General features: G+C 47.3%; 3 protein-coding genes across 3 annotated transcripts; 1 reads left to right on the top strand and 2 right to left on the bottom strand.

The window, feature by feature from the left end:
- Window positions 1–565: 565 nt before the first annotated feature.
- Window positions 566–7,842, bottom strand: LOC109769943 (cysteine protease XCP2). Its single transcript, XM_020328648.4, has 3 exons — window positions 7,625–7,842; window positions 1,190–2,294; window positions 566–967 (listed from the first exon to the last, which is right to left on the bottom strand). Exons 2-3 carry the CDS (start codon window positions 2,099–2,101, stop codon window positions 746–748), a joined length of 1,134 nt encoding a protein of 377 aa, XP_020184237.3. The 5' UTR covers window positions 2,102–2,294; window positions 7,625–7,842; the 3' UTR covers window positions 566–745.
- LOC109769941 (putative receptor protein kinase ZmPK1) lies at window positions 3,847–6,756 on the bottom strand. The gene has a single exon (XM_020328646.4). The coding sequence runs from the start codon at window positions 6,545–6,547 to the stop codon at window positions 4,103–4,105; it is 2,445 nt and encodes an 814-aa protein (XP_020184235.1). The 5' UTR covers window positions 6,548–6,756; the 3' UTR covers window positions 3,847–4,102.
- Window positions 7,843–12,743, top strand: LOC109769942 (aladin). The gene is made up of 14 exons (XM_020328647.4): window positions 7,843–8,265; window positions 8,377–8,432; window positions 8,529–8,690; window positions 9,473–9,587; window positions 9,740–9,839; window positions 9,957–10,139; window positions 10,404–10,462; window positions 10,551–10,638; window positions 10,716–10,791; window positions 11,419–11,518; window positions 11,613–11,664; window positions 11,974–12,111; window positions 12,219–12,306; window positions 12,474–12,743. The coding sequence occupies exons 1-14, from the start codon at window positions 8,208–8,210 to the stop codon at window positions 12,525–12,527; spliced, it is 1,329 nt and encodes a 442-aa protein (XP_020184236.1). The 5' UTR covers window positions 7,843–8,207; the 3' UTR covers window positions 12,528–12,743.
- Window positions 12,744–22,596: the final 9,853 nt, after the last annotated feature.

A 22,596-nucleotide genomic window follows, 5' to 3' on the forward strand; every position in this document is an offset into this window, starting at 1 on the left:
CAAAGTTGAAGCACGGGATAGAGAAAGCACTACATTGTGGAATGGAGGGAGTACATCTTTGTTGTAATTTGTGGGTGCATACAGAGTTGTTGGGAGGATCAGTGCGAGGTGTGGGGGTTGGTCTCCACTTGCCATAGCATTAGCACCTACCCAATCGCCGATATTCCTTTTCGAAGAAAAACAAATCGCCGACATGTTGGACCACACGACGATACATGCAAGCCACAGTGCAGGAGGAAATAGTATCGTTGAACAATGAGTTGGGGTTTCAGTTCAGTGCACAGCCGGAGACCGATATTTATGCTTAATTTAACTGTGAGTGCAGATAGAACAGTACGGTAGGTATGGACCGACATGCTGTTGTTGCAATATTCCAACCGAAGTTTCTAGACCACCTTATTTATGTTCGAGAACATTAGGCAATTGGTCCCAGTGTCCTTTAAAAAAAACATGTTACAAAATGACTTCGGTTTCAGTTCAGTGCTCACACTGACACTTACGTCTGAAGTTTCGGACATACTCACAACATGTTTGGAAGGACAAGACAAACTCGGCAATCTCAATAGAAACTTGGAAATAAATTTTATTATTTCAGTCCATGTTGGTCCATTTTAACGAAAGGAACCATTGAGAAAGAAAAAAAAAACGTGAAAGAAATGCAGGGAAATGCAAAGATCAGGAACAAGGACTCTCAAGGATGGTTCAAATCTTCAATCCTGTGGATGCAGCATTTGAGGCTGGAACATTACTTGTCCTTGGTTGGGTAGGAGGCCATCTTGTTGATGCCGCAGAGGCCCTCGCCGTTGCTGGTGCCCCTCTTCATCCTGATATAACCCTTCTCGCCCCACTCCGCACCCCACGAGTTCCTCACGATGATGTAGTCGTGGCCCTTCCCCTTGTCCGACCCGTATCCCACTGCCGCCACGCCGTGATCTAGCTGCGCGCCGCAAGGACCATCGAAAACTCCCTGCAACAACCAAGAAAGGAAATGGTTTCATATCCCAACTTCTTTTCAAAGACTGAAATCCAACGTGAGGTGACGACATGTGGTGTGGCCACATGGCAGTGACACGTTGGATGGTGTTTTCCGTTGCTAGAAAGAGTGACACGTTGGATGGCTGTGTGCATGTCTGATGCAGAGGCCGGGGTACTCCCATTTTCGAAAGAAAAAGAAAGATGATATGCTTACCCCGCTGTAGAACTGGAAGTGCCTGCCGGAGGCCTCGATGGCGACAGAGACGGGCTGGTGGGCGAGAGCCTTGATCAGTGCCTGCTCGTCATTAGCGGGCACGTCCTCGAAGCCGCTGATCGTCACCGCCTCGGACTCTGCCTTCTTAGCGTCGCCGCAGCTGCCTTCCTCCATGAGGTAGGGGTACGCCTCCTCGGTGTGCAGCCCGCCACTGGATGCGATGTAGGAGAAGGCGTAGTCCATCAAGCCGCCATTGCAGCCGCTGTTGCCATCGACGCTGCAGTCGATGAGCTCCTGCTCCGACAGCGCGGTCAGGTTGCCTGTCACAATGGCGTTGATCCCTTCCACTGCCGCCACCGTCGAGAAGGCCCAGCAGCTGCCGCACTGCCCCTGGTTCTTCACCTCCGTCACCGCGCCCTTCTTCCTCCAGTCCACAGACTTGGGCAGGTCGCTCGCGCTCACGTCCTCGTACCTGAAGCTCCGGCTGCTGCCCCGACGAGCCGGAGCAGCATTGAGGCCGAGGTAGGCGGCCTTGAACTCGTCGTTGGTGAGGTCGGCAAACTCGTTGAGGCCGAGCCAGTAGCTGGTCACTTCCCGGTTGATCTTGTCGATGTGCTTCAGGTTGTCCTTGAACACCTCAAACTTGTGCAGCTTCTCCTCGAAGCTCGCGTACGCCTTCTGGTGCTTGGCCAGCCACTTCTCAAACAGCTCGACGAGTCTGTCGTTGGACGACAGGTCCTCCTCCGAGTAGCCGACAATGGAGAAGTCACTGTTGCGAGCGACACACACGCCGACACAGAGGAGGAGAAGAGCACCCGAAAGCTTCAGCAGATGCCGAGGAGAAGCCATGGTTGATGCCTGGAATGGAAGTGTTGGCGGTCGGTTGGTTGCAGGATGGAGGATAGGATGCATGTATTTGTAGTCTCAATTTGGGCATGCCATTGAATTGCTTCAAAGCAAAGTCAAATGGAGAAAAGATAAGATGCAGCATTGAGTATTTTTCTGGATCATGCCAAGGCTTTAAGCTTTGATCTCTGACGGCGAGACTTCGCTTGCAAGCATGTATGCTAGGTTCAGAGTGAGCATCTCTTTCTGTTTGTGGTGCCTGCAAAAAAGTTTGGAGGAAATCTTAGTGCTTCTGGACCTCACTGAAAGCAAAATCTTAGTGCATATACCTAAAGAAGAAGAACGTACATGCAACCTGATGGGTGATCTATCAGTGTCAAGAGGTTGTCATGAGTCTTTTCCATGGAAATGTTTCTTGTCTCAGCAAGCTGAAAATAGTAACGTACAATGTTTTCTACCATGTGTTCACCAGATTGCTTCAGAAAAGTAGTCATGTGCCTTTCCTTAAAAAATATGTACCTTCTGAGAGAAAGTAAGGAAATTTTATCTCCTCGTGAGTACACTTGCTACTTGGAGTAAAAGAGGGGCATCTGTTCATCATACTGTGTCATGTGCATACAGTGACATCATTTTTGTGACATACTCATTTCTCTTTTTAGACCACAAAAAAGCCAAAGCAAGCTATGCACGCAAGGTACTCCCTCCGTTCCTAAATATAAGTCTGTAGAGATTCCACCTTGAACCACATACGGATGTATACAGATGCATTTCAGAGTGTAGATTCATTCATTTTGCTCCGTATGTAGTCCATAGTGGAATCTCTACAAAGACTTATATTTAGGAACGGAGGGAGTAATTTTTTTGTTGGTTCCTTTTAGCTTTGCAGGAACATATTTCTTTGATGTACAATGTTGTATAAACATTCTGGAAAAGGCATATACTGATCTGCTGGTATTAGTTTGCTGTCAAGCAGTTCAACATGTGTATATCTATACCCTTGGTTATCTATCACGTCATCTATACTATGTGTAACTTTTCTTGTGGATCCGCTGATGATACGCTTGGGTGCCCGATCTTCATGAATTGATGGAGTGATTGTATGAATATGAATTTGTAGTGTGACTATGTTCTTGTTGCTTATGTGTGACCATGTTGCAACTTTATCTGTATGTTATGTCATTGGTTCAGCCAGATTACGTTTCCTTTGAGATTGTCTGATGGACCCTCATGTAATGTACTCCCTCCGTTTCTAAATATAAGCCCTTTTAGAGATTTCAATGCAAACTACATACGGATGTATATAGACTTATTTTAGGGTGTAGATTCACTCATTTTGCTCCGTATGTAGTCTATATTGGAATCTCTAAAAAGGCTAATATTTACGAACGGAGGGAGTACTAATTTTGATTGGCGATGAAGTGTAACTTAAACTTCAAACTATATTGGAATTTTAGTGTGCCTGAACCACGGTGCACTTAGGCATTTCTTACTTTTTACCCGTAGCAACACACGGGTATTTTGCTAGTGTATGGCAAGAGTATTTGTGGCAAACTCCAGCCATACTGGGATGCTGATCAATGTCAGTATTCTCCGCACACTATATTCTGTTGACAACCTTCAGCATCTTGTACCTCAATGACTTCTAGGAGTTCATCTAAAAGAGGACTCCTTTAGGACTGAAAGTAAATATGTGGATACATGGGGGGCACCAAAACTAACGCAAAGTTATATGCTACACATTAAACTATATTGAAAATCAGGCATCACCAGGAAAGATGGGAACAGAGTAAATAGAAAGAAGCATAAACATCACAAGTAGTATCTTTTAGCAAGGACATTGTTCCAAAACTATGTCAAACTTTTGTATTAACATGATATCTGCAAACTCGAAATTAGCACGAAAAACATGGAAATTTCACCGCTGTGACCTCGACGGCTGGACCCAATCTATCCAATGTTTAAATGCATCACAGTGGCAACTGGCAACTATTATACATCCTTGACCTTGCAATCAAGTACCCTTCTTCACCTTATTCATACATTCCACAAAAAATGGTAGTCCAAGCACTAACTACTAGCTTCGTCAAACGGCAGGAGAGTCTGGACTACAGATTCCATGGTTGGCCTCTTGTTTCTATCTTCCTGCAAGCAGGAAACAGCCAACTTGAGCATTGTTCTTGCTTGGACATAGCTGAATCGTCCACCCAATTCAGGGTCAACAAATTCATTAATCGATGATTCTTTATGTCCTCCCAGTTTATCAGCAAGCACCCTGACAAGCTTCTGCAGCATGCTATGCACCTCTGCACCTGAACCTACGGCCAGCTCTGAAACTCTTGTCCCAGATAAAAGCTCAAGCAAAACAACTCCGTAACTATAAACATCGACTTTCGCCGTGATTGGGAGGCTTGAAACCCACTCAGGAGCTATGTAACCTATCGTTCCTCGCACCTGTGACATGTTCTGTGTGGCTCCGCCTCTGTTTAGCAACTTTGCCAACCCAAAGTCAGTGATCTTAGGCTCAAAGTTTGTGTCCAACAATATATTCTCAGGTTTCACATCACAATGGATGACCCATTCTAAGCACTCATGGTGAAGATAGGCCAATCCTTTCGCGACACCCAATGCGATATTAAACCTTTGCTTCCAGTCCAGCACGACAGTTTTTTGGTCCTTGAACAAAATGTTTGCCAGGGATCCATTCTCCACGTACTCACAAACCAACAGCCTGTGTGACCCTTCTGAGCAAAACCCCCATATTCTGGCCAAATTCATGTGGTAGATCCTCCCAATTACGCTCAGCTCAGCTTGAAACTCTTCCTTGCCTCGACTTACATTTTCCAGCTTCTTCACAGCCACTGGCCTTTCATCTTCTAGGACACCTTTATACACAGTGCCTGAGCTTCCCCTTCCTAGCTCAACTCTGAACTTTCTTGTTGCCTCAACAAGCTCTCTGTAACTGTATCTTCGAAAATGGCTAGTCATCACCCTGTAACCTTCCTCAGCAGCCCACATTTCTGATGGCCTCATCTCTCTTCTCAAGACAAAGAACCATGCGAATGTTATGAAAGAAGCCTCAAAAACAAAAATTGCAACTATGAAACTGTAGAAGTACAACCAATTTAATTCTTCATCTCCAGTTTTGTGCAAATCTGGAAATGGATATCTGATTCCTCTGCTCATCTGATTGCAGTCGAGACGAGGAGGCGCAGGATCCAATACATTGGACTGAGGAATAGGTGTATCTGAAACATTCAACCTGGCAGGAAGTTTGAGATATATTGTTCGCACGCTGGGTGTCGCACAGCTCTTTCCATTGAAAAGAAGAGCTTTCGGGTAGCATGACCCTGCACCTTGCTGGTATTGAAAGCCTTTGCAGGTGCAGTCACTGATGCAACTGTTCCTACAAGTCTCAAAGGAAACTCCCAGAAGGCGCTTCTGATCAGATCCCCAGAAATCCGTGTGCGGGAGTTTCACAAACTTCATAGGTTCCTGATCATGACATGGTATGTTGAAACTAGCCGTGCAGCCTTGGGTCCAGTTACCCGGGTTGGTCATCACATAACCCGGTGGGCATGAACACGTTGGTTCAGGCGAGTAATGACAGATTCCATTCTGACCGCATATACCATGGATAGTACAAGGTTGGGAGATTGCTACCATTGAAACTGACCACATCCCATCTGAGTCGTTCAGGCTGTACAGCCGGAGATTACCATCAGGATCAAGAGTTAGCCTTCTCCTAATCCCCGGCGCTGCATCAGAGGCCTTAAGTAGCACTCCATCAGCAAAATCACTAGATGCAAGGATCCCATTATTGTCTAGAATTGCCAATCTAGTACTGTTATACCGGCTTCTGTTATTTTCGTACACACTGTTATCAGGGTTTGGCCAGTATATATCCGAAACCTCGGGAACATCGTATATAAGTGACAGCACTGATATATCATTGAAACGGAAGATGTAGTTACCAGGAGCATGCGACTGGGTTGTTGGGACCAAGTTTGTCGCAGCCATGATGCGCTGGGCTGGTAGGAGCGTGTCTGTCGGTGAATCGAAACTTTGCCATATTATCCTGCCGCTGGTGTTCTTCATTACGAGATTCCCAGTGTCCAGCAGCTGAACATGCTGAACATTTCTGCGGGAGTTGCCATCATCATCAGCTTGCCACACAACCGCGTCATCGTAATCTGTGAGGACCATGTTGCCATCCTTGTGCAAGGTCAGGGCTGACCTCCTGGAGTGGACGGGGCGGTCGCGGTTCGCACTCCAGACGACGGTCTTGTTGGCTGCCTTGGAGTACCATATTGAGAAGGTGAAGGCGTTGCCGTAGACGCCGTAGAAGCCACAGGAGAAGCTGCCATCCGGTGATTGCAGGATTTCACTTTGGTAGGCTTCAACGGCGAGGGAGGTTCCCGGTCGCAGTATGTCTCGATTCGCAGCGCTCGAGACTAACGTGAAAAAGGAGAGAAGGGAGACAGTGGCAAGGTGTGTTGGAAGAGCAGGAACCATGGTTGCAGAGGTAGGAGCCCCAACTGACGGCCTGAACAAGTACCACCCGTCTATTTAAGGTGAGTTTCTGTCTCAATCCTAAAAGGAAAATATCAATCCAAAGTGAAATTCATGCTGCTACAGGGTTTCAACTCCTTAAACACTAAAAGTTTCAGGGCTGTAATCATGCCAGTGCCTTTGCCTCACAGCCTCACAGGCAGTCCAAGTCAGACTTGCACCCACCGGAGCTAGCCCTGGTAGAGAGTGACACATTTGACCAGATAATCAAAACACTATGCCAGCGTCAAAATCACCAATAAAGGCGGGTTCCCGCGTATCCATTACAGCTGGCTGATTGATGCTTTGATGGTGACTTTGACTTATCTGCATTTGAACATTCAAAGGAACTGACCATGCATCAGGCCTGGATGGTCACTTTCAGGGAACTGACGCCCACGCTCTAGCCCACATAATAGAATCTGCAGCTTCCAGGAATGGAGGCAGTTGACTAATACCACGTTGGGGGTCCAATATGCCCAATAGAGGGCTCGATTTGGTTTACCAATATTCGGTAAAAACAACTTTTCTGCAGCTGAACTAATAAAACGAGTTTCTAAATAAGCACCTAACAAGCTAGCGAGGGTTCAATTAAGTTTGTCATGCAAACGATACCCAACGCACACAATCTAGAGAGTACGATAAATTAGTTAGAGGCATACGGTGGCATACAATTTGACTGCCCGCACAAGTATAAGAATGTTGATCATGTTAGTTTATGTCATGCTTATAAGATCGGAGGAGAATAAAAGCAAATCATCAGCTATGAAATTGATAGTTCAGATGCTCCATTCGGTTGATGAAGCTAGAAGTACAATGAAGCAACGCTCTCGGAATAAAGTTCATGTTTGACCTATAGACACTTATATTTGGCTATTTTATATACTGCGGCACGAAGGAAGAAGTTGGATCTTCTTTCCCAATGATAATCTTCTGTGATGTTTTGTGGCACGTGATCATATGGTGCCTATTAGTCTAACTCATGACATAATTCATGACAAAAGACGTTCCAAGAAAAATGAGAGAAAGAAAGAGAGGGACCTTAACCCTCGTAGTCAATACATCGAGCAGGACGCGTGCAGGATGGCCGAAACGAACTCCATCCACCCCTGTCCCCTGTACCGCGCTCCTGCGTGAGAGAGGCGGAGGAAGAGAGCGGCCATGTCTCGGTGTTCAGGGGAATTCCTGTATCTGGTAAGGACGAACGCGACGCGCCGCCGCAGGCGCACGGCGACGGTGCTTGACCGGCGGGAGGGGTATGAATGAAGAAGCAAAGGGACGTTTCTTTCCCGAACTCTAAACGCAGGAGGAGGCGCGCGCGACGCCTCTCAGCCGTTGGATCGAGGTGGAAGCCGTATCCGCACCGCCCGTGCTTCTTACGCGACGGCCCCAAGGGTTTATCAATTCTCAGTCAAGCAGGTCTTCTCCTCCCCTCCTCCCCGCCACAGCCACCACCGGCCGCCTCGCTCCCGGCCACTCGCCGCGCCGCTCTCCGCCCCGCCGCGTCCTCCTGTCGTCTGCTTACTGATTGAATCTTGGACCCCATTTCGGATTGGGAAGGCGAGCGCCCCCAAGGCCCCAACCCTAGGCAAGGGAGCCCGCCGCCCTCTCGCCGGCCGCGACGATGCCGAGCTTCCCCCCGCCGGGCGGCGTCACCGTCTGCGAGGTCAACCGCGACCTCGGTACGTACCCCCACAACCAGCTTCCAGCTCCTCCCCCCCCCCCCCCCCCCCCCCCCCCCCCCAAACAACCACACACCACTAATCGATTGCGCATTTGGCATTGGCTCGCAGTCGTGGCGGACTCCCTGTCGGAGGATCGTGCCAAGGAGGCCTACGGGGATGTCCTCGTCAGTTCATCTTCACCTCAACTATCAGCTTTCATCTTTCTGCGGAGGATTTAGAGTTTTAGCTCACTAATTTAACTCGCAATGTGTATATTTCAGGGGATGGTCTTCAGCCCAATTCCTTTTCAGCCGGATGATTTCCTAGCGAAGCACGAGGCTCCTGCTCCAGACGAAGCTGAGCTCGCTGAGAGTGTCCCCATGACAAGTTTGGTGTCCACCATAGCCGAGTCCTTCAAGCAAATGCTCTTCCCTTCTTGCAATGTGAGTTTTCTGAATTTCTTGCATTCAGTTGTGTTTTATTACCGTTGCTCAGTAATGTGTCTTGTCCAAAGAAAAAACCTCATGTTCCGAAAGAAAACCCTGCATTTCTTTGTCTGGTTGTGATTGATATGGTCAAAAGATTCTGCCAGTATACCATATCGTCATAGTATGTTATCTCGAGAAGTAACCATATGTCTGTATGAGAAGAAAGGGTTGTGTGGGATTTTATACTCATCAACTGCCAATGCGTATAGCTACTGAAAACTACATCGGTATCTATGTAACTCGGCTGCATGCGAGTTGCTCCCTCGCCTGTGTCTCACTACTGAGCTTGCATAATCTGTTCTACAAGTTCCAAAAGGTACCGTCTGGTATTGCGGTGGATTAAGATAATTCCATTTGCCCAACAGCTTTTCCCTATTTTAGTGGCTAATTTTCCGCAGCTTGATCATAAAATAATCACAGCACACACCAGCACACTTATCCTTAGTAAGAGTGTTGAGTTCATCAAGATATGTTTACATTACAACTGCACCGCTCAATACAGCTTGGAAAACTTACCATGTTATTTCATGACATGTTTTATGCTTACTATGTCTCTCTCTGTGCATGATTTTCCCGCTTTTCTAACATACTTGCTCTATTTCTTGGCTTTAGTCGGTTATCTCAAATTAAATCCTCAAGTTGCTCTTTTAGAATATTCTCGAGTTGCTGTATAGTTTCTCATTATGGTTATTTAAATTCATGACAATCATACTGACAAAGGACATTTCGTTTACCAGCCAAAACTGCTAGAAGAATTTGATACCCAGAAAGTAAGCTGGAATCCACACAAACACTGTTTAGCATTTGTATCTGGGAAAGACCAGGTTACGGTCCATGACTTTGAGGATTCAGGTGAGATTTGCCTACTTTCTTGTATCAATAAATGGATATCATTCCTGGTTTTTGAGGTGCATAACTTCGTGAGTGCCTGTTTCAGTTTTTAATGAACTAATATGTTTATTCACTTAGTTGAAGTCCATAATAACTGCTGATTTTCTAAACAGATGGTAAAGAATCGTGCATTCTAACAAGTGAACATCAAAAGGAAGTTAAAGCTATTGAATGGAGGCCAAATAGCGGGAAGATGATTGCAGTTGGCTGCAAGTACGTAGTAGTATGCATTAGTATCACCTAATAATGGAACAGTATTAAAATGCCTCCACATTATTGGTCATTTCATAATAATATACTTTTTGACTGGGTTGGCAATTTTCTTTTCAGGGGAGGTATATGCCTCTGGTCAGCATCATATCCTGGCAATGTTGCATCCGTGAAATCTGGTGTCACCTCTTCTTCCTTTGGCGCCTTCCCTAGAGGTTCTAGTGGTCATTGGATTCTGGTGGATGTTCTTCGTGGTTCTTCTCCTGAGCTAGTTAGTGCACTTTGCTGGAAACCTGATGGAAGATATCCTTTATTAGTTTTTAGAATGGCATCTATTGAAGGTTACCATTGATTTTATCTCTCTTATTTGAAAACTAAGAAAACATCAAAAGAACTGCAGGCAACATGTGAAAATTCCATTTTTCCAGATTGGGCAGCAAAGAACAATATGTAAATTCTAGATTAATATTTATGATGCACCCTGCAAACAGAAAGATTTACACTACTTGTTACTTGAATTTACAAACTGTTGATGGTTTTAGATAATTTCCCTTGACATATCTCCACATACTTGGCCTCGGCCTCTTGTAATGGCCAGTCATTCACGATTTGGGATGTTTCTCAAGGTATATCCGTTTCTTCTGAATTCAGACATCCAATCCTGTCTTTTACAGATCTGTATATTAATGTATATACATATTTGTTTTGTTGCAGGGTTGGGAACTCCTATACGACGCGGATTGAGTAGCATATCATTGGTGCGGTGGTCACCTAGTGGAGATTACTTTTTGACTGCTAAATTGTATGACTATATATTTTGTTCCTATCTTTCATTACTATTTATTTTTATGAATGATATAATTCAATTTTTTGTGTTAGCGATGGAACTTTTCACTTATGGGAAACCAACACATGGACGTCAGAACCCTGGTCTTCATCCAATGGATATGTAACTGTAAGTGGTATATATACATTCTTATAAATAACTAAAGTTTGAAGACTGGACAGTCAAATTCCTAAGTATAATGCTATTGTAGTATTTTAAACCTAAGCATAATTCCTAAGTTGTGAAATCAACAAGCAACTTATTGCATGCTACAGTATATTATGCTTATAACTCCGTAGGTTATCTGGGGTCTGTATGTATATAACATTATTCTCCTGAGTCCATGAAATCTAACGTGCTTAGCGTGATTGTGAAAAAATTAACTTATTCCTGACTTCGTAATGGTATATATGAAATTATTTTGAATGCTAATATGTTTAGCATGATTGTATGACAACTTTGCACCATTTGTTTCTTGAGGTTTGTTACATTTTCTTATTAATGTGTTTTAGATCGCTGAAAGTAATTTGAATTTTTTAAGGTAATATAATAGTTATTTTTCTTCAGCAATTAGCGTTGCCTCTGTTTGTTCAGTTTGAACATTGTTAGTATTGGCTTTGCATAACTCTTAATTTGACTTACAGCCATATATCCGGTGTCGCTTACAGACCTTTAAAACAGTATAGTGGATTGATTGTGGTGCTACTGTTTTTTTGGAGGCATGATGTTTATTGATTCTTGTATGCTTAATATCAGGGAGCAAACTGGGACCCAGAAGGTCGTGTTGCATTGTTATCCTTTTCTAACTCAACCACACTAGGTTCAGTTCACTTCTCATCAAAGCCACCATCTTTAGGTATATAGACATTACTGCATTCTTTCAGTTCAAGCTATGCTATTTTTTACATTTCCTTAATCCTGATCAGTTATGATGTGTTTTTTAACTTCAGATGCCCATCTCCTACCAGTGGAGCTTCCAGAAATTTCCTCTCTGATTGTTAGGTAACAAAAGCGGCACTACCATTCTACTCTTGACTTGCAACATATTTTACTGCTGTCTTGAATGCTAATTTTAGCTGGTGATATTTCAAAGTAACCACATTTGTGGTTGCGTTGTTGATTTTATTTCTGAAGTAACAAGTTTTGTGAATTCAATTTGCTTTCATCTTATCTAGCTTGGAGGTCATTCATATACATATACATATACGCTTTATATCTTTGTAAGGTCGAACTGTAGCAACCCAGAAATACAACCTGGTTGTGGCTGGCTTCCATGCACTAATTTATACTTTTAACTGCTTCATCATCCAGTCGAGGCATAGAGAAATTAGCATGGGATGCTTCAGGAGAGCGTCTGGCATTGTCATTCAAAGATGGTAATGAAACATATCAGGGACTTGTTGCTGTCTATGACGTGAGAAGATCTCCGCTTGTGTCAGTTTCGCTGGTGTAAGTTCGCAATCTTCCTGTTTATGCCCATTATCTCGATTATGATGATTGTGTCATGAATCCTGATGACACACATGGTCTGATGAAATTCCTGTGCACACGTCTAGTGGATTCATCAGAGGACCTGGAGAGGGCGTGAAGGCGCTCGCGTTCGCCTTCCACAACAAATTCAAGCAAGGACCGCTGCTTTCTGTGGTAAGATGGAGGTCCCTGAAGCTTTTCAAGTACTCCCTCTGTAAACTAATATAAGATTATTTAGATCACTAGTTTAGTATTCTAAACACTCTTATATTAGTTTACGGAGGGAGTATATGATAAAAAACAGCTTTGCTCACAAATCGTTTTCCAATTTGATAATGCAGTGCTGGAGCAGCGGCTGGTGTTGCACATACCCACTGATACTCCGCTCCCATTAACTATCTGCTGGACACTCGTGTGGCGTTTTGCTCCCCGAGACCTATTTCTGATTTCGGCAATATATATCTGTACTCTTTAGAGATGACGGGCTTCTGATACCTCCCTACTGCATAGCACTTTCTTGGTTTGTTTGTGCTCCTTTTGTCTTTTTGCATTGGGAATGTTTTGTATATCGGCTGTCTTTATTGATGGTGATGGTGCTTAGAGCATTACAACCGGATCCCTCAAACCCTCCCCAAACTTTCACTCACTACCAGGTCATAAAATTGCCACCCTGCCGGATGCTCCATAGCCAGCCCAGACATTTGGGCTGTTTGGCACCCCTTAAACCTAACCAATATGTGGGGCGGATTTGGGAATGTCTGGATGCGCCCGGGTGTGTTCACCATGTCAGATCCATCAGATTGGACCTATTACCAACGTTCGGGTTTACTAGTCCTTGTATTTTGGGTCATATTTTGACCATGGCTTTTTAATATAAATATAGGTTTGATAAAATGTAGGTTATACGTAGTAAAAACAAGGGAAACTCTTTTCATCATCCGGCGGATCGTAGCGGCCGTGTCCGCCACTTCCCCTGCATTACACATGTCTAAGTGAGAGCCCGCGTACCATCCTTTGTCAAATGAGCTTCTGCAACAGGAGCTATGTTTCTAAAACATATGTACTGTTGCAATGGTCTACGACTGCTGTACGTTTTGCAACAAAACTTCTCTTCTGAAATTTTTCTACAACAAAACCTCGGTTGCAAAAAAATGCAACAAAACAACTGTTGCAGAAATAATACAACAAGACCTGTGTTGCAATGGTTGGGCGTGCTCGGCCGTTTGATGCGGTAAATTTGACGGCTCGTGACCCGGCTCATCTTTTAAAAAGATCAGTCGGTGAACGCGTAGCACGCTCCTAAAAACAATATCATTGGGGCGTATCATTGGAAACTACATTTATAAATATGAATACAACAATATATTTAACACATGTGAGATGTGGCGACGCTGGCTCTTGCTTCATGCGGTAGTGAGGGTGGCTCGCCTATGCGTGCTTGCGATGGCAGTGAGGGTGGCTCGCCCATGCGTGCTTGCGGTGGCGGCGCTGGACCATGTTCCCGGAGAGACCACTCCGTCAACAGCTCTATCTTTTTTTCGAACCGGGCTAACCCCCTTTCCATTACTTAGATCGGAAATACATCAGTTTGGAGAACAGAGCGAGAGACTAAGAACATGAAAAAGGGGAGAGCGAGTTCGACGCACTATCAGGAAAACCACCGCACTCGCCCGCCATCGAAACGAGTGCCGTGGGGCGGAAACCTAGTAGCACGATACAACGAGCCCTATTACAAAAGGCAGCCAAAAGCCACAAGTCTAGAGATGACAAGTTATCCGGGAAGTTTTAAGCCATACAACCAGCACTATCGACGAACAAGACAAAAGGAGACAGTAGGACATGGTACTTGAGACGATCAGCTCGGATCTCCGATCTTGATAGTCGCATCACAGGCCTTCATCATCATCAGAGTCTCGTTGCGAATCATCTCCGCCCCTGCTCGAAGTTGCTTGACGTCGTCTCCGCCCTGAAGACCTGCCCAATAGAGTAAAAAGGAAACCACCGTAAAAACAATCTCGAAAGGAGTTTTGATCATCTTCTTCTCAAAAGTAGCACTGTTTCGTGCCAGCCAGATAGACCAGGTGACCGCACCCAAGGCCACAGTATAGAACGACTCATATCCAGGTAGGAAGGAGTAGCACCACACAAAGAATTGCCATTGGTTTCTAGGACAAAGGTCAGTCCCAAGTGTCAGCCCAATAGATCGCCACACAACCCTGGCAACAGGACAGTCAAAGAACAAATGCTGAGAGGTTTCAACTTGCTGGCAGAAGGAACACATCGGGTTCCCCGGCCATTTGCGTTGCCGCATCACATGCCTCGTCAGAACAACATCTTGCGAAAGTTGCCAGAGGAAGATCTGGATTTTAAGCGGAATCTTAGCATTCCAAATCCATCTATAGTTGCATCCACTAAGGGGTTTGTCCGCCACTTATACATAGACTTAGTAGTATACTTGCCCATTTTGTTCAGGCCCCAGTACACGGAGTCAGGGGTGTCTGACAGGCGCATGCCGCGGACCTGATCACGAAGATTAGCCCATTGTTCCATAAGATCAGCGTCCAATCTTCTACGAAAGAAGTTGGAACAAACTACAGACCCCAGTTTATCCAGAGTGCAATTCTGATCGACACAGATGTCAAACAGACGAGGGAATTGTTCATGAAAAGGGGCTAGCCCATTGATAGAATCTTTCCAAAGCCTGGTCAGATTGCCGGCCCCCACTTGGATTTTCCTGCCTATCATATACAAGTTCTTAATCTTCAGCAGATTTTTCCAGCAGGGTGAGTCAGAAAAATGAGGCCTCACAATCGCAACATTTTGATCACGCAAATATCTAGCCCTGACAATATCTTGCCAGATCCCATTCTGGGTGTCTAATTTCCACCACCACTTAAGCATAAGGCTAATATTCTATTTGCGTAAATCTTTAACTCCCAGTCCACCCTTATCTTTAGATCTACAAATTCTATTCCATCTGATCAGGTGGTATCTTCGTTTCTTGTTGCACCCCTGCCAGAAGAATCTCCTCCTATGCTTATCTAACCTTTCCACGAAGGTTTTGTTCATCAGCCACATAGACATGTGGTAGAGCGATAGTTGTGTGACTATCGAGTCTAACATGGTATGTCTCCCTCCCATAGAGGCAGCATTACCAACCCATGCATCAAACCTAAGAAGGTATTTGTCGACAATGAATTCCCAGTCAGAGTTTCTAAGAGCTATGAAGCTAACCGGCATACCCAAATACTTAAGAGGGAATTGACCTATGTCACAATTGAAGAGGTCAGCATAAGCCCTAGTAATCTGGGCATCCCTGAGGGAGTCCTGGATTAGGGGGTACTCGGACTGCCGGACTATATACTTTGGCCGGACTGTTGGACTATGAAGATACAAGATTGAAGACTTCGTCCCGTGTCCGGATGGGGCTCTCCTTGGCGTGGAAGGCAAGCTTGGCAATTCGGATATGTAGATCTCCTTCTCTGTAGCCGACTCTGTGTAACCCTAGCCCCCTCCGGTGTCTATATAAACCGGAGGGTTTAGTCCGTAGGACAAACAACAATAATCATACCATAGGCTAGCTTCTAGGGTTTAGCCTCCCCGATCTCGTGGTATATCAACTCTTGTAATACTCATATCATCAAGATCAATCAAGTAGGAAGTAGGGTATTACCTCCATCGAGAGGGCCCGAACCTGGGTAAACATTGTGTCCCCCGCCTCCTGTTACCATTAGCCTTAGACGCACAGTTCGGGACCCCCTACCCGGGATCCGCCGGTTTTGACACCGACATTGGTGCTTTCATTGAGAGTTCCACTGTGTCGTCACGATAAGGCTTGATGGCTCCTTCAATCATCAGCAACGATGCGATCCAGGGTGAGGGTTTCCTCCCCGGACAGATCTTCGTATTCGGCGGTTTCGTACTACGGGCCAACTCGCTTGGCCATCTGGAGAAGATCGATAGCTACGCCCCTGGCCATCAGGTCAGGTTTGGAAGCCTAAACTACACCGCCGACATCCGCGGAGACTTGATCTTCGACAGATTCGAGCCCATGACGGGTGTGCCGAACAGTCACGAGGAGCATGACTTAGATCTGCCATTGGACGGCGTTCGGGAAATCACACCGGCGGTTGCCCTGGCTCCTAATCCGGAGCAGATCGTGCCGTCCGAGGATGGGTGGATGGACCCCGCCACGGAGGCCGCACACTCATCGGCGGTAGAGCCGAACACAGACTTCGCCTCTAATGAGGTCTGCATCATCGGACCCTCGGACTCGTCTCCGGCCATAGGCTCCGAACCGCGTGCATCCATGCCTATAGAATCTGATTGGGCACCGATCATGGAGTTTACCTCCGCGGATATCTTTCAGCACTCACCATTGGGTGACGTGCTAAATTCGTTAAAATCTCTCTCCCTGTCAGGAGATGCTGGGCCGAACTATGTCTGGCTTGAGTGGGGAGCGGACGACGAAGAAATTTGTTACCCACCCACCACCCACTTAATAGCCACTGTCGACGACTTAACCGACACGCTTGATTTCGACTCTGAAGACATCGACGGTATGGACGACGATGCAGGAGAAGAACAGGAACCACCGCCCACAGGGCGCTGGACAGCCACCTCTTCATATGATATATATATGGTGGACACACCACCCAAAGAAGGCGATGGCGATGAGGCAATGGAGGATAATCCCCTTGGGAAGCAATCTAAGCACCAGCGTCATAGGCGCCGCTCTAAGCCCCGCCATAGCAAAAATGGTGATACCGGCACAGGAGACAATAACACTCTGGATAATGCCGAAGACGAAAACAATCCCGCCTAGCCAGACTTCGAGCAGGCTGAACGGGAGAATGGGCACACTAGCCCCGATGAACAGGCAACGGATGGAGACTTGGAGGACGACAATTACATGCCCCTCTCCGGCGACGAGGTGAGCCTCGGCGACGACGAATTCACCGTGCCTGAGGATCCCGTCGAGCAGGAGCGCTTCAAGCGCCGGCTTATAGCCACTGCAAAAAGCCTGAAGAAAAAGCAGCATCAGCTTCAAGCTGATCAAGATCTGCTAGTTGATAGTTGGACTGAGGTCCTGGCAGCCGAGGAATATGGACTCGAGCGCCCAATCAAAAGTTACCCAAAGCGCAAGTTGTTACCTCAATTCGAGGAGGAGGCACTAGAGCCCACAATACCAGCGCAAGATGCGGCTGATCGGCCACCACGTGGCCGGGACAAGTCGTATCAGCTCGAAGTCCAGACCGCACCCCGCCGCCAAATAAGTAAAAACACGAAGGCCCGAGGCTCCACACATGACCTGCGAGACAAATTGGAAAACAAAGCAGGACAGTCAAGATCGATCTACGGATCACGGGGGCGCGCCCCAACGCGTGTCGATGATCACCACGCCGGATACAGTAAATATAAATCCGGCTGGGCCGAATACAACCGACCAGACTCACTCGAACTGCGTCGTGATATAGCCCGGCATAGAGGCGCCGCACACCCCCTATGCTTCACTGACGAAGTAATGGACCATGAGTTCCCTGAAGGGTTTAAGCCCGTGAACATCGAATCATATGATGGGACTACGGACCCCGCGGTATTGATAGAAGATTTCTTTCTCCACATTCACATGGCCCGCGGGGATGATCTACACGCCATCAAGTACCTCCTACTAAAACTCAAGGGACCGGCTCGGCATTGGCTGAATAGTTTGCTGGCAAATTCCATTGGAAGTTGGGAGAACCTGGCAGACGCATTCCTGGATAACTTCCAGGGCACGTATGCGCGACCACCAGATGCTGATGACTTAAGTCACATAACCCAACAGCCCGGAGAGTCAGCCAGGAAATTCTGGACTCGGTTCCTAACTAAAAAGAACCAAATTGTCGACTGTCCGGATGCCGAAGCCCTAGCGGCCTTTAAGCATAATATCCGCGACGAGTGGCTCGCCCGACATCTCGGCCAAGAAAAGCCGAAGTCCATGGCAGCCCTCACGACACTCATGACCCGCTTTTGTGCAGGCGAAGATAGCTGGTTGGCTCGTAGCAACAACACAGCAAACAATCCTGGCACATCAGAGGCCAGGGATAGCAGCGGCAAGCCCCGATGCAACAAACACAAGCGTCGCAAAAATGGTGATAACGCCGAAGACACGGCAGTCAATGCCGGATTCAGTGGCTCTAAATCCGGTCAGCGGAAAAAGCCACCCCAAAAGAACAATTCGGGCCCGTCCAGTCTGGACCGCATACTCGATCGTCCATGCCAAATTCATGGCACCCCAGGAACACCAGCCAATCATACTAACAGAGAATGCTGGGTCTTCAAACAAGCCGGCAGGTCAGGTGCCGACAACAAGCAGAAGGGGTCTCAAAGTGACGACGACGACGAGGAGCCCCGATCACCGAACACGGGAGGGCAAAGGAAATTCCCCCCGCAAATCAAAACGGTGAATATGATAAACGCCACCCACATTCCCAAGCTGGAACGGATGTGCACCCTTGCGGATGCCGACTTGACGAAGTCAGTCGCCCCACAATATACACTGCGGCCGATCACTTTCGACCGTACGGATCGTCCGACCAATGCCAATCAGGCCAATTCAGCCGCACTAGTCCTTGACCCAATAATTAACGGATTTCACCTCACGCGAGTCCTTATGGACGGAGGCAGCAGTCTAAACCTGCTGTATCAGGACACAGTGCGCAAGATGGGTATCGATCATTCGATGATCAAACCCACTAAAACCACCTTTAAAGGTGTTATACCAGGTGTGGAGGCCCGTTGTACAGGCTCCATCACTCTGAAGGTAGTATTTGGATCACCGAACAATTACCGTACCGAAGAGTTAACCTTCGACATCGTCCCTTTTCACAGTAATTATCATGCACTGCTCGGACGAACCGTGTTTGCTCAATTCAACGCGGTGCTACACTATGCCTACCGTAAGCTCAAGATGCCCGGTCCGCGTGGCGTCATAACAGTTAACGGCAAGGCTGACCTCTACCTCCATGCCAGAGTATGTACCGCCGCCTTGACAGTAGAAGCAATGAAAGGCATCTTTCAATCGAACCTCGAGTCAACAGCCAAGCTCCCGGACACCGTCAAGGAAGACCGAACTACTCTGCGGCAGGATAGCCCGGCTTGCCCGGAGCTCAATTAAAACACTCCGGCAGTAAACGAAGGCACGTCCAGGAAAGGCTACACAATGCGGATTAACCGCCCCATGGCACATAAATATCTTTTCTACACTTTCTTTGCAGGTCAACCTTTGTGTAGGCCAGGACCGGCGACATGGACACAGCTCGAATGCGTAAGGGAATCCTTAGAGATGCCCCTTGATCATCATCCGACCATACTACAGATCCGCGCACAGCCTCCTCCTGCCTAGTCTCAGCAGGTTCCGAAGTCATATTTATTTTTTATCACATTACCTATACTTATACGCATAGACGTGTTATTTTCCAGCATGTGGCTTTATATGACGCTTATCTGCTGTTGTTTTTTATCGACACTCTTTGTCAAATGGCATCCGCATATCGCGATACGCCTTAATATGCCAGGGGCTTCCTTGTACCCATAATACGGCAATAAAGTCCTAACACCTTCACGGTCGTTCGGCACCCCGAACTTATAGCATTATATGCATCAGCTCCGAATCATGTCTTGGGTCAATAGTTGGGTTTGCCCGGCTTCCTTGTTTTGGTGCCTTACGTTCCGCTATATCGGCTAAGGTAGCGCAGGGAGAACTACTGCGATTGTGTCCCGGTTCTTCCGGACGAGCACCTCAGTAGAGAAAGCCGAAAACTGACTGTCATGATGCGGCGAGAGTTGGTCGCTGTTCAAGAGGTTATAAAATCTTTAAGGATTTCTTCCGCATTATGCGATAACTAATGCAGCGTGCGATGGATCGCCTCTCTTCTGATCAGGCGCTCATAGAGCCCCTCGTGCGGTCTTCCGAACACCAGGGGCTATGCCTACCTTTCTTTTTGTCAAACTCCTATGGCTAAGTGAGAGTGATAAAGCCTTATAGTCCGATTGCCTAGTTCGTTGTGCTGAACACCTCCTTCAAGGACCCAAAACTGGGATAAAGAGTGCTCAGGTTTATCCCGAACACTTCCGTACTTCCTACGTGGGGGTAGAAGCCGACGACTGGCCAACTCTCAGGATTAATATATAAAACAGTCGCGCAGGAGGATTTTTTTTCAAACAACAGGCAATAAATAATAGAAATGACCTTGTTCAACACTACAAAGGACAACATGACTGTATTCATGGAAATATAATGTCCTTAGTGCATTGCTCCGCCGCAAGGCAGGACCCTTTCAGCACACTATCATAATATAATTCGGGCTTGCGGTGCTCCTTACCCTCCGGCGGTCCCTCGGTCATCAGCTTTTCAGCATCCATCTTCCCCTAGTGCACCTTTGCGCGGGCGAAGGCCATTCGCGCACCTTCAATACAGACCGACCGCTTGATGACATCAAGTCGAGGGCAGGCACTCACAAGCCGCTTAACGAGCCCGAAGTAGCTGCTTGGAATCGGCTCGGCGGGCCATAGCCGGATAATTAAATCCTTCATGGCTAGTTCGGCCGCCTTATGCAGTTCGATCAGTTGTTTCAGCTGATCGTCAAATGGCACCGGATAATTCGGCGCCAGATACTGCGACCAGAAGAGCTTCTCCATAGTGCTCCTTTCTTCGGCTCGGTAGAATTGGGCGGCATCAGATATGCTGCATGGCAGCTCCGCAAATACCCCTGGAGAAATCCGAATTCAAATTAGTAAATGTGATTTCCTCCTTTCACATACACGCTATGCATAGACAAAGCCTTACCAGTCGCAATCTTCCTCGCCTCCTGAATTTCCTTCAAGGCGCCCTGGGCTTCCCCCCGGGCATCACTTGCGGCTTGGTGAGCTTGGGAGAGTTCGGATTCTTTCCTTGATAAACTCTGCTCCAAGGTCTCGCATTTCTTCACGGCCCCTTGAAGCTCTTGCTCAGCTTCAATAACCCTGGCCTCGTGTTTTTTGCGAAGAGCCTGCTCTATGGCTGCTTTCTTCTCGGCTTCGGCCAAAGCCTTCTTAAGAGCCTCAATTTCGGTCGTTGCCCCTAGAGCATATCATAAAAATATTTTCATCATACAAACTTAATCATTCGCGCTAAATGCGAACAAGGTTTCTGCATACCTTGGTTATCCTCCAACTATTTCTTCACTCGGCTGAGTTCTTCTTCGGCCCGCTCCAGACTATGTCTCAGTCCGGAGACTTCCTCAGTTTGAGAGGCGGCAGTTGCTACAGACGCCTGCTTATTCACATAGACATATTCTGTTAGACTTCTGCGGTTGATTATTTGATCCTCTGTTCGGCTTTGCTTTCCGAACACCAAACAGAGCATCAAGGGCTACTGTCTATACCGTGATATTTTCTTATAATTTTACTACATACCTCAAAGCCCGTTATAAGGCTGATGCAGGCTTCATTCAGTCCACGCTCAGCGGACTGAATCTTCTCAATCACAGTACCCATAAGGGCACGGTGTTCTTCAACGATGGAGGTGCTCTTTAGCGCCGCCAATAAAGTATTCGTCACCTCTGGTTGGACAGAAGTTGCCGGCGGAACAGGCGCACCCCCTCCAGCCGGCGGGGGTTGCCTTCCTGATTCTGGAGCCGTATTGGTCTCTGGGATTGTGTCCGGCTAGGGGCTGAATTCAAGATAGCCCCCGCCATCAACATCCATGGGAGCTTCTTCTCCCGTGTGTCCGGCCCTTGAAGCTGGACCCCCTGGCGCCGCCTTTATCGTCTTCTCCCCCCTCCTTGGCCTGGGTCCCTTTGGGGCGACACCTCGATGTCGTTCGCTTGTTTTGGGGAAGGGGCCTTCGGGGGTGTCCCGCTATCCATAGCGTCCGAACTCAGTAAATCCTCCGATGAGGATTGTTCGGTGCGGGACCGCGCCGGACTGTAAAAAGCATGGCTCAGATTAAAGCATTATGCCATGGTAAGTCTGGATGCACAAACACGTTCAGATTGTATATACTCACAAGTTCACCAGGGGCTGGTCCCTGGGATCCCACTCCGGGCTGCTGTCGGCAGCGGCGGTGGACTCCTCCGCAAAGGGAGTTTTTCCCTTCTTAGGCGACTCGGCCTCCATAGATGTGGAGGCCGTCCTTTTCTTTTTTCCCCTCACTGGGGATTGGTCTTCCTCCTCTTCCTCGACCTCTTTGGGGGAAGAGCGGGCATCGGAGTCTTCGGGTATTGCGTCCGAAGTATCGCGGCAACAAAGGCCGCCCCTGGTCCTTTTGGCCTCCTTTTCGGCCTTCTTCTTCGGTGCCTTGTAAGGCGCCGGGACCAGCATCTTGCTCAGAAGTGGGCCGGCCGGTTCTTCTAGCAGCGTGGACGGACAGTAGATCCGCCCCGCCTTCTTCGTCCAGCCCTGGGAGAGTGGTGGAAAACTCATCAAGCATTTCCCTCGAGT

This window comes from Aegilops tauschii, chromosome 5 (genome assembly GCF_002575655.3).
Source record: "Aegilops tauschii subsp. strangulata cultivar AL8/78 chromosome 5, Aet v6.0, whole genome shotgun sequence".
Classification (NCBI taxonomy): Eukaryota; Viridiplantae; Streptophyta; class Magnoliopsida; order Poales; family Poaceae; genus Aegilops; species Aegilops tauschii.

Excerpts from the sequence above, each read along its gene's own strand:
- LOC109769943 (XM_020328648.4), bottom strand. The coding sequence starts at position 2,101 with ATGCATCCTATCCTCCATCCTGCAACCAACCGACCGCCAACACTTCCA. Across the intron at positions 968-1,189 it reads ACTTCCAGTTCTACAGCGGG|GGAGTTTTCGATGGTCCTTG; the intron begins GTAAGCATATCA and ends TGGTTGTTGCAG.
- LOC109769941 (XM_020328646.4), bottom strand. The coding sequence starts at position 6,547 with ATGGTTCCTGCTCTTCCAACACACCTTGCCACTGTCTCCCTTCTCTCC.
- LOC109769942 (XM_020328647.4), top strand. The coding sequence starts at position 8,208 with ATGCCGAGCTTCCCCCCGCCGGGCGGCGTCACCGTCTGCGAGGTCAAC. Across the intron at positions 8,266-8,376 it reads CGAGGTCAACCGCGACCTCG|TCGTGGCGGACTCCCTGTCG; the intron begins GTACGTACCCCC and ends ATTGGCTCGCAG. Across the intron at positions 12,112-12,218 it reads CTTGTGTCAGTTTCGCTGGT|TGGATTCATCAGAGGACCTG; the intron begins GTAAGTTCGCAA and ends GCACACGTCTAG.